Source organism: Panthera onca, chromosome B3, assembly GCF_046562875.1.
Source record: "Panthera onca isolate mPanOnc1 chromosome B3, mPanOnc1 haplotype 2, whole genome shotgun sequence".
In the NCBI taxonomy this organism is placed as follows: Eukaryota; Metazoa; Chordata; class Mammalia; order Carnivora; family Felidae; genus Panthera; species Panthera onca.
In genome coordinates this window covers 134,493,669-134,505,781 of record NC_138344.1, presented here as the reverse complement: position 1 = coordinate 134,505,781, position 12,113 = coordinate 134,493,669, and the positions used below count along the sequence as shown (strand labels likewise).

The 12,113-nt window shown below is 38.6% G+C and overlaps 1 protein-coding gene across 1 annotated transcript in view; it reads right to left on the bottom strand.

Annotated features, from left to right (window-relative positions):
• The window catches only part of CPSF2 (cleavage and polyadenylation specific factor 2), a 32,501-nt gene that overhangs the window by 10,468 nt on the left and 9,920 nt on the right, over positions 1-12,113 (bottom strand). The window contains exons 6-10 of the mRNA XM_078447890.2: positions 10,976-11,105; positions 9,141-9,256; positions 7,043-7,230; positions 6,084-6,374; positions 382-482 (exon numbers count right to left, since the gene is read on the bottom strand). Coding sequence (XP_078304016.1) covers positions 382-482; positions 6,084-6,374; positions 7,043-7,230; positions 9,141-9,256; positions 10,976-11,105 — 826 coding nt within the window. The remainder of the gene's footprint in view (positions 1-381; positions 483-6,083; positions 6,375-7,042; positions 7,231-9,140; positions 9,257-10,975; positions 11,106-12,113) is intronic.

The window sequence follows — 12,113 nt, the reverse complement described above, 5'->3', positions numbered from 1 at the left end:
TTTTTTCTTTTTTAACTGTGTTTTTTTGAGAGAGCGGGTGCGAGCATGGGGGGGGTGGGGTGGTGAGGGAGGGAAAGAGAGAGAATCCCAAGCAGGCTTGGCGGGATCAGCGTGGAGCCTGACACAGGGCTCCAACTCACAACCATGAGATCATGACCTGAGGTGAAATCAAGAGCCACCCCGGTGCCTCGATTTTTTTAAAAACAAAACAAAAAATTAGCACTGAAAGCACCTGGCATTCTAGCACCATTTAAAGATGTAACAAAAGTAACAAAGTCGACATAAAATTTAAATATTTTCAATTAAAATTTATCTTAGAAATAAGTTCTTAAGTTATATACAATTAACCATAAGCTTTTAATCTGTTTGAAAACAACTCACTCTTTGGACTGCTCAAGTTTTTTCGCAGCTTCTTTCTTTAGTTTCTCTTTTTCCAAGTATTCTTCAAGTTCTTTCCCTTCAAGCTTCACACGCTTCCTTAACTGAAGAAAAATAGCAAACAAAAGGAAATACCGTTACAAGGGGGTTCAGACAGTGGGGTGTGAGACACAGTATATCTGTAAATTATCATCTTGCATTTGAAACCATTCAAGTTTCCATTACATGCGATGACAGATCCTATTCAGATTAGTACTAAAATTGAGCTGTTACATTTCTAGGATGGGTTTAATTTAAACTAGTTAAAAATCACCAATCTGGGGGACGCCTGGGTGGCTCAGTCGGTTGAGTGCCTGACTTCAGCTCAGGTCATGATCTCGCGGTTTGTGGGTTCAAGCCCCGCGTCGGGCTCTGTGCGGACAGCTCAGAGCCTGGAGCCTGCTTTGGATTCTGTGTCTCCTTCTCTCTCTGCCCCCCCTCACTTGTGCTCTGTCTATCTCTGTCTCTCAAAAATAAATGTAAAAAAAAAAAAATTTTTTTTAAATCACCAATCGGAAAAAAATATAGATAATATTTTTATAATTTTGATATAGGCCTACACAAGACATAAAACCCAATAGCCATAAAGGAAAAAATAAATACAGCAACATGAAAAAAAAAACCTCACTGACATTTAAAATCTCATAAAACTATAAGGAACTGAGAAAATTATTTGCAGCACTACATGACTATCAGAAGTTCTTTTTCCTAACAGCTCTTCCAAATCAGTTAAGATGATCAACATGTCAAAAAAAGGACAAATCCATATACAAGCCATTGACAAAATAAGAAAAATAGCTATGAAAAGATGTCTAATTTCACTAATGATTTCTGAAAAATGCAAAATTTTAAGAAATGTACACTACCATTTTTAAACCTATTAGACCTTAAATCTATTAGTGCTAATTACTATGTGGGAAAAGGGCACCTTCACCCACTATTACAGGAAAAGTTAGATAAACTATGTTAGAAGGCAATCTGCCAATGTCTAAACATAAAAATGTGTTTGTCACTTGACATAACACTTCTAGGAATTTATCTTACTGAAACAATCACAAGCGTGAGAAAAAAAGCACATTGCAGCAATGTTTGGAATGGTAAAAAACCAGACTCAACTTTAAAATCCATCAGCATAGGATGATTACATACGTAGGTCTCTCAAACTTTTTGATCTCAGGATTTGCCTCAGACTCTTAAAAATTACTGAGAACCCCAAAGACATTTTGCTGTTGTTTTTTGGTTTTTGGTAGATTACACTTATTAATGTCTACCAAATCAGAAATTAAAAGTGAGAAAATTTTAAAATATTCATCTTTTCACTAAAAAGTAATAAAATCATTACACATTAACAGCATATTTTTACAAGAGATAATTACACTTTCCAAAGACCCCCACCCACCCCCGGCCGCACAAAAAAATTAGTAAAAAGTATGGCATTATTTTACATTTTTACAAGTCTCTTTATTTTGTAGCCCAATATAAGACAGCTGGATGCTCACATCTGCTGAATTCATTCTCTTGCAATATGTTGTTTTGGTTAAAGCATATGAAGAAAATGCAGCCTCACACAGATGTATAGTTGGAAAAGGGAAATATATTTAAATAGTGTTTCCATGAATATTCTTTGATGTTACGTTAAAATTCTAACACTGCATCTGGGTGGCTCAGTCGGTTAGCATCCGCCTCTTGATTTCGGCTCAGGTCACAATCTCCTGGTTCATGGGATCAAACCCCATGTTGGGCTCTGCACGGACAGCATGGAGCCTGCCTGGGATTCTCTCTCTCCCTCTCTCTCTCTGTCCCTCCTCAACTCGTGCATGCACCCTCTATCTCTCTCTCAAAAATAAATAAACATTTTTTTTTAAAAAAAAGGTTTTCAAAAAAATTTTTTTAATGTTTATTTTTGAGAGAAAAAGACACAGCATGAATGGGGGAGGGGCAGAGACAGAGGGAGACACAGAATCCGAAGCAGGCTCCAGGCTCTGGGCTGTCAGCACAAAGCCCGAATCGGGGCTGGAACTCACAAACCACGAGATCATGACCTGAGCTGAAGTAAGATGCTTAACCAACTGAGCCACCCAGGCACCCCAAAACGCTGGTTGTTTCTTAAAAATTAGGCGTAATGTGGAATCTGAAAGATACCGATAACTTTTTATAGTGTTACATATTAAAAGTGATCGATTTATCTTGCACTTTGAATGGATCTTTTATTTGTGTGCTATTTTGTACCTACAAGCTTTAGTTATTTGCAAAATACGGTTCACCAAGTTACAGGAATCTTATAAACCTTGACAATATTTTAAACCTCACGTTTGCAAATATCACTACCAACCCCATCAGCAAAGTCTTCTAAGTTTATGTTGTCCATCTCCTGGTGATGAGCACAGCTTTCCAAAATTCTAATTTTCACTTGAAAGTTTGAATTTTATTGGATTTAGGCAACAAACGCTGTCAATTATTTTCCTCAGAGTGACAAGCTCACCTCGCTCATCTCTGCCAGGATACCCAAGTCTGAAGAGCTGTGTCATTATTTCAAGGAAAAAATGGCGTTCCAAGAAGAAAGCGGCCAGTGTAACTCACAACTCAGTTCCCCAACTGGCTTTCTTCGAGACAAACATCACGTATCAGCGTGCGGCATACCTGCTTTAGGCACACTTCCCAGCCTGCCACCCAGAGCTTTAAAAACCTTTTACTGAAAGGATTTAATACAATTCATGACTTTTACTGCTTCATCGAGGCCATTCTTAAGTGAAACGGACTCTTCTTTGGAACTTCGGGCGTGTGGCAATGCGAAATGCGGTGACTGCTGTCGTCTGGTACCACTGCCTGAGTTTATGCTACGGCACCAGCACCTTTCCCGCCACCGTTTTCACTCGGCAACATTAAATGTAGGCACAGTGAAAAGGCAAATAGCATCTTACCATTACTATGAGAAGTGGCTTTGACCTTGGGGACTCCCTGAAAGGATCTCAGGCCCCCCTCTCAGGAGTCCTCACACCATACTTTTGAGAACCGCCAGATTCAATAATCACAGTACATATATACGCCTGCATTATTATGGAGTTATTAAAATGAATTAAATTATTCAAAAACATCTGAATGTTTATAATATACTCATCTATGCATCAGAAGTCAAGATAGTGGTTGCTTGGGGCGCCTGGGTGGCTCAGTCGGTTAAGCATCCGACTTCAGCTCAGGTCACGATCTCACACTCCGTGAGTTAGAGCCCCACATCGGGCTCTGGGCCAATGGCTCAGAGCCTGGAGCCTGCTTCCGATTCTATGTCTCCCTCTCTCTGCCCCTCCCCCGTTCATGCTCTGTCTCTCTCTGTCTCAAAAATAAATAAACGTTAAAAAAAAAAAAAAATTTAAAAAAAAAAAAAAAAAAAAAAAAAAAGATAGTGGTTGCCCTGGGGAGGGGACAGGAAGGATCGGGAAGGGAACGTCTGGGTACTGGTGATATGTTTCTTGGTCTGGGTACAGGCGAGAGAACACGCACACCCTTAACATTATGTTGTACACCAATGGACATTTAAAAAATCTGTACTTTTCTGGCAAGAGTCAATATGTGGAAAGTGCTGCTATTATGCTGAGATGGGAAAGACTCAGAAAAGAGTAAGTGTGGGACTGGGGGCAGGAAGAACAGTAAGTGTTTCGGATATGCCCAAGTAGAGGGGAAAACTAACAGGAAACAGAGAGAGAAGAAACAGTCCTACAAGGGGAGAAAGGAAAGAAGCCTGAGCATTAGTACCACTTACTAAAAAGTCAAAAACCTAACATTTCACGTTACAGCTCCAAATGTCCCCTTCTACGTTTTCCAAACTCAAACCGCTTTTAATATTTTTATTAACTCCTCAAATGGCATATCCGCCTTAATTGAATTTCTAGTAATTATTATTTTCAGATTCAGTGTTTCTTATCTGAAGAAACTATTTCAAGTATTTCTGAGCCCTTTTAAACTTTTTTTTAAAAACCTTTGTGTTTCTAAGCTATTCAATAACCCAAAGGACAGTGTGTACTTTGATTTGCTTGTTCTGACTCCTTCCTCACCGATTCCATATTGATAGTGAATGTATTTGAGATTTTCGTACTTTCTTAAGTAGAGTTAAAGACTAAGGTACCCTTATCACTCAGCTTTTATCAAACTAAACATTCCTTAAAATGGTTCCTAGGAAGGAAAAATAAAGTGTCATCTAAAACACTGCACAGCTTTGGCAGTTATCAACCCATTCAGTATCAACTGCTATAAACTTTATAGGTAATGATACTAGTTTTGGAAAACTGATAGATTTGATGAGTTGGTTATGAAGCAAAATAGCCTTTGGTCATTCGGCCAATTGTCTTGCTCCCATAACAGGAGATAAAGCAGCAAGTGCAGATACAGAAACAAGTTAGGCTATTTAGTGGGGAGAAGATAAGGGACTCTTGTCTGCTTCTACTTCTTAGCTAAGTTTGAAACAAGTTCCTGTGCTATGAGTGAGGGCTGAGATGGGCTGTGGGATATTTGGGGAGAAAGAAGGTGCGAAGCTATCTTACTGGAGTAGGACAAGGAATATCCTACAACATGCTGGGCTGGTGGTTAAGTGTCGGTCTGAGATGTGAGGTCATGAATGTGAAGGGAAGCCTATCCACCCAGTGGTGCATTAACACTAGTAACAAACATAAGGTTGCCTGGGTAGAGGCATGGCCAAGCAAAGGGTTTAACCAGAGTCACAGCTTTGCCAGGTGGTTACAATAAACAGGAGGCTAACAGAGTTAAAGGTGTTTCTAAAGTAACAACGGACCATTAACTAGAAGCTGGAGCAATGGATAGTCAAAGTGGCAAGGTTCACAAACTGAAAGTCCCAGTGGGACCACAAAATTGCTGGCATGGAGTATTAGAGCAAGTCAGCTGTAAGATCAGAGTGGGATGCTTGAGGTAGAGATCTTTAAAGATAACCCATAACAAGGTAAAGGGTATGACCACAAGAGTAGACAGCATGGTTGTGGGAAGGGATGGCTAAGGTGGATTGGAGGAAAAGATCATTAAGAAACAAGGTGTCAAGGAACTGAGAGGGCCAAGGACTTGGACAGATCACACATACGGAAGCTAGAGTCATCAAGAAGGCAGTCCTGAGTGAGTGGACAGGAAGACTGTGGCCCAGGTTAAAGCCACCAATGAGTAACAGAGAATGACCAAGAGATCAGGAAATGTCAGAAGGGGTCAGTATACTGTCAAGTCTGATGGCATAACCCAGAGGGAAGACAAATGGCTTGAAAGCTGCGATACGGAAAAAGGACACCTACCCCACCCAAAGCGCATAAGGTGTGAAAGAGAAACAAAGAGCACCTACTTGGGAGGCCCACAGGCAAAGGAGCATGTTAGGAAACAGCCAGATTTCAATTTCAATTAGGGAAAGGATGCAGACGGAACTTTTTTCACAGAGGGATTAAAAACACAGCGTATGTGCTACCTTCTGGGCACGGTTCCAGAGGATACCACGGAAGGGTTAAAGAATGACAATTTCCAATTAAGGAGCTCTGAAATTTGTGCTGGGAAAGGCTCTCAACTCATAAAAATCTGGAAACAACTTCAAGCTTAATTTCTGGTCACTGATTTTTATAAGCATCGTGCATAATGTGTCCCCCAAACGGTTTTACGACAAAAGTTCACATACAAGCGCTTACCTCTATTTCTGTAATTTTTTCGGAAGGATTATCAATTAGGAAACGTGCTAAAGTCCCAGGAGTAGTTCTGTAGGTTAGAATGATTGAGTTTTTAGGGTCCTGACACCACTGAATAAAGAGATCCCTTGAAAATCCACATTCCAGGTCGGGCTGGCTGGCAAGCACCACTTTAGGGCTCGGTACCCGGGCCAGGTCAGAAAGACCGTGGCACAGAGAGAGGTGGCGGAACTGAAATGGATTATTTCTTTTGTCTTCAAAACATCTCATCAATTTGTCACTCATCCATTCTACCTGGTATGGGGGGAAAGGATGACAAGAAGTAGAGAATACTAGACTGTAACTTCAGTGTCTTCTACAAAGCCGAAGAGTTCACGTAATGCCTTTTTTTAAGTCTTTCCCACCAGTGGTTGCTTAAACTTGAACCGTTTTGATGAGCAGCTTATTTTCTGCTCTGTCCCCAACGACGACATCCTCCCACCCCACAGTTCATCCCTAAAAATCCAATTCTGCATTATATCTCAGTTACACGTCACCTTAAATCTTACTGAGAAAGCAGAGTACAAGTTCTAAATAAATCTCTTACCCAAAATTTCTAGTTCAAGGGAAAGAGTTCATTCAGAAAGGGAAAAATGGATTCTACCATTTATATCCTAGGAGGTATGTGTCCCCATTTTACAGAATGTGATACCACGCATTAGAGGAGAAACAACTTACCCAATCGGTAAGATGGGGACAAAAACAGAAGCTACTTCACAGGGTACATGAGGATTACATGAAATATTCCACAGAACACACAGTACAAGTGGTTCTTTTTTAGCTTTTAGTACCATTATCACCACCATCATCATCAACCTCTTTCACAGAAAAATAAAATCCAAAGGACAACTAAAACATTGCTTTCCATAAGCCCAATTTCTGTAGCAACCTTCTTTATTACGAAAGACAAGATGGAAACAAACCTGGGACTTCGAAAACTCCACCACATTGTAGCTGACATTATTCAGGAGTGCCAGTGAGTAGACTCCTAGCCCTGCATCTTTAGTTCTCCAGATCTGGTCAAGGAGTTGAGCAAGTTCCAAAACTCTGCCTGCAGTGTCCACTGCTATTAACACATTTCCATCACCTCGAAGCGTTTCCAGGACATTTGCTAGAAAACAAGAATATACATTCTGTAGCAAGCATAACAATACCTTGCTACAAAATTGAAGATGACGTCATCTCCACGTTTTTAGTATAAAGACTATAAGTTATAAATGAGCACTCAGGCCAAGTGCAAAATTAAAATTCCATTCACGTTATTACAACTACTTTTTGTACATCCTGTGAATGTATCCTCATAGGACTGAAGGACATTGCCATTAACTCTACTTTTTTTCACTGAAAAAACTGTAAATCAGTGGTCCCCAACCCTCTTCACCGAGAGTACACAGGAACAATGACATTCAAGGGGTGCCTGAGTGGCTCAGTCAGTTAACAGTCAGACTTTGGGGGCGCATGGGTGGCTCAGTTGGTTAAGCATCCCACTTAGGTCATGATCTCGCCGTCCGTGAGTTCGAGCCCTGCATCGGGCTCTGTGCTGACAGCTCAGAGCCCGGAACCTGTTTCAAATTCTGTGTCTCCCTCTCTCTCTGACCCTCCCCCCATTCATGCTCTGTCTCAAAACTAAATAAACGTTTAAAAAAAAAAAAAATTAAAAAAAAAAAAGAGTCAGACTTTGCCTCAGGTCATGATCTCACGGTTCGTGAGTTTGAGTCCCATGTCAGGCTCTGCACTGGTGGTGCAGATCCTGCTTGGGATTCTCTCTCTCTGCCTCTCCCCTGCTTGTGTGCTCTCTCTCTCTCTCTCTCTCAAAATAAATAAACTTAAAAAAAATTTTTTTAAAAGAAATAAAATGACATTCGTACACTACACCGGGGTCAATTATTTATAATTTTGTTATAAATGATTCCCAAATGTATACACACACATGCACACATTTATACTTTATGTTTAGACTTTAATCTAGAGCATGGAAATCCACTTTGAAATATTTGGTAAAAACAAACTCTCGCAAAAACAAACAAAAAGACGTAAGAATTGAATAGGTGACTAAAACATAGGACACAGATTATGTGTTTAAGTAGGGCATGGAGCCCAACATGGGGCCTGAACTCACAACCCTGAGATCAAGACCTGAGCAGAGGTCAAGAGTCAGATGCCCAATCGACTGAGCCACCCAGTGCCCCCACAAGTTATGCTTTTTATTTTTTTATTTTTTTTTTAAATTTTTTTTTTTTAACGTTTATTTATTTTTGAGACAGAGAGAGACAGAGCATGAACGGGGGAGGGGCAGAGAGAGAGGGAGACACAGAATCGGAAACAGGCTCCAGGCTCTGAGCCATCTGCCCAGAGCCTGACGCGGGGCTTGAACTCACGGACCGCGAGATTGTGACCTGAGCCGAAGTCAGACGCTTAACCGACTGAGCCACCCAGGCGCCCCAAGTTATGCTTTTTAAATAGAGAGATGAAAGCAGTGGTTTCAAACGTGTAAAAGCAGGATCCATTTTTCTTGTTGAAATCCCATGCAGCTTATAAAAAAAGAATAAAAGGTAAAGCAGCTAGAGCCAAATCAGAAGCAACCAGGGATGGTCCGGAGGCTCCTCTTTAGAACCAAGACTACTAGAATGTAAGACACCCAACACCAAAATCAGTGGACTATTTCCACCCTCGTGTATCTCCTTGGTTCATTTTTTTAGAGTGTAAATGTTTTTCTAAATGATTTCTGTGAGCTCTTTATACATTCTGGCATTCCCCAGACACATACCAGTGAGTGCCAAATAGAGCTAGCTATGTGCTGAAGGGCAGGGAGAGGTCAATCTTTATAACTATCTCACAAAAGCTAAATTCAAAGGAACTAAAGCATCTTTTTGTACAAAATAATGATAACATCACATAATATTTTTTCAAAAATACTAGAGTTAACCAAGCTCATATGACAAGAAAAGTGTTAAACAAAATAGAAAAAACAGTATTTCACACTACCATGCACTTCCACAGAGGACATTAGGTAATACATACTCAGAAGTTGTTCGTCTCTCTGTTTCCTCCGAGGCTGCACATACGTAGCATTAAATGAATCTGTGATAAGCAGGGAGGGTCTGCTTAGCATTTCCAGGGAACATCCATTTAAATGGCTATAACAAAGTTGAAGAAGAGAAATATTTTATATCACCTCAAATAAACAGTAGCTTATCTCACCTAAAAAACAAGCAACTTTCTTTTATAAGATTTTCCTCTAACTATAAAAGTACCCATGCTCATTGATAAGAAATCTAATATATTAAAAAAAATTTTTAAAAAAGGAAAATTAAGATCTTCCAGCATACCACCACTCAGAGAAATCGATACATTATTCTGGCATATATCCTTCTAAGCATATAAACACAGTTTTCTATGCATATACGTGTGAACGTATTTTTTAAAAGTGACATCCCATGTCTATATATTCAGTTCTATACCCTGGTTTTCTCCCATGACCTTAAAATTGGTTTCTAAATCTATTTTTCTAACAACTGTAAGAACTCCCTACTGTGTGTTTTATTTGATCACTTCCCTTTATTATTTAGGTTACTTTTCTTGTCATTATAAATAATCTCAAAGAACATTTTGGCAAAAAGTTTCAATTGCATTTCTGATGGTTTCTTTAGGACACATTCCTAGAGATGTATTTACTACAATATACAATTTTGCTAACTGGCTTGCAGAAAGATTTAACCTTTTCTAGAAAGCTCTCCCTTGTCCAGAAAAGTTCAACCAGAAAGAATGAGCAACTCACACAATATTTCCTGGAAGAATATTACCATTTAAGAGTCATTTTAATGGTATGTAATTTTAAAAAGAATTATCATTTTAATTTTACATTATAACTTTTGTCCATTTTGTCACCGGCATCTTTTTGATTGGTTAATATCTGTTCTTCTACATATAAATGTCTTTAGCCAACTTGCTGCAAATATTTTCTCTATTTTATTGGTCTTAATTATTTCAGACATTTTGAATCTGTATATAACCAAATCTATCAAAGTTTTCTGTTGTAACCTGGTCCGGTAACTTTACACTTACAAACTCTTTTCCAAATCAGAGATTAGACTCATGAATGTTGTTTCATTTTCTATTTAATTTTAATCCATCTAAAATATATTTGATAAGCAGTAAAAAAAAAAAAGACACAAACTTTCCCCCAAAATGTCTGAATACCATTACTCAAAAATCCATCCTTTACTCATTAATCTGTGACTATAAAAGCCTAAAATTCATTACTTATATATCTCTAAATAGAAGATCCAGAAGATCTTGAGGCTTTTGTAATCTAATACAAAATAACTATAAACTTAATGTACAGAAATTACAAAAGAAGCCTCTACAAAACAATTTTATTGTAATGTTGTGAATACAAAATGAAATATTTAAACTTACAATTACTATGTTCCCTTTTAAAGGGAGTCTGACTTCATTTTTTTTTTAAGGGAGTCTGACTTCAAATGTAGTTATATGATAATTACTAACTTTATTAAAAAAAAAAACCCATCCACAAAGTTCCTTTAAATAGCAGGTGAAGTAGCATATAAGATATAATTTTATGTACAAAAATTAATCTCCTTTCCAACATCTCCAGGGAGATACCTGTTTTATAGAGTGGATACTTACGTGTAAATTTGTAAAATATATTTTATCTCTTATATCAAAGTTTTCCCTTACAGTGAAAATAATTAAGTTTGAAAACGTTCACTACTTGAGGCTTTTAAATAGTTCTAGATTTCTGGTTAAAAAAAATAATAACTTTTTAAGTTTCCCCCCAAAGAATGAAACACCACCAACTGCATCTCCGTTAGCTTTTGTCTTGATATACCTACATCTCCCTCTTGTGGTTAAAGTCAACTGCGTAGACAATTTCTTCTTCTCCATCTTTGACTATTTTCCATATTGTTCCACCTATCATATGACCAGCTGGCAGAGGTGTGATAGACAAGCCATGTCCTTTACCTGTGTCAAAAAGATAATGACAATACTCAGATTTCTTTTACAATCCTAAAGAAAGCTTATTTACTTGTAAACTATTTTTAATAGCTAATATATACAGTGATACAACATTCCAAAGTAACAAGGCATACGATGAAAATGCAAGTCTCGCTCTCCTGTCCCCCAGCTACTCCACTCCTTCACTACAAACACTCTTGTCATATTGTTAGGAATTTTTGCAGACCTATTGGTGCTTATAAAAAGTAGTATATAGAAATCAAGTTTAAAAGCCAATACACTATTAATTACTTAGTACGAATGAATACATTTGAATATTTTTTGTTTTTACTTATTTATTTTGAGAGAGAGAGAGCAAGTTAAGAGTGGGGAAGAGGCAGAGGGGGTGGGGGGAGAGAGAGGGAAAAAGAGGGAGGGTGGACAGAGAGAGAGAGACAGAGACAGAGACAGACTCCCACACAGGCTCTGCAGTGTCAGTGCAGAACCCAATGAGGGGCTCGATCTCACGAACTGTGAGATCATGACCTGAGCCGAAATCAAGATTCAGACACTTAACCAAGTAAGTCATCCGGGCACTCCAAATACATTTGAATATTTACACTGTACATACAATCATCAAATGTTTCTCCTTCTGCTAACCTCTAAACTCACAGAGTAACCATTCAAATCTCATTATGGTAAAAAATCTATCCTACAGAAAAATTAAGCGCAAGCAAAACTGTTGTGACCATTGTTATTTCTTGACTAAATCACCAGAGTCCACTGTTATGCCATTTTTTCAATTTCATTGCCAGACTTCATATTTATGACAACCTTTAATACCTATCTCTCCACAGAGGAGAAATGTATACTTAAGAGAGGACTTCCTGACCTAATTACATAATAAACTTCTTAATATCCGATTCTAGAATTCAGTTATCTGCTACTATGCCGCCAAGGCACTGCATCTCCTTCAGGCCTGAACACCACCTCCTGTCACCAGAGCGGCTTTAGCCCCTCAACCCCACTGTGAAG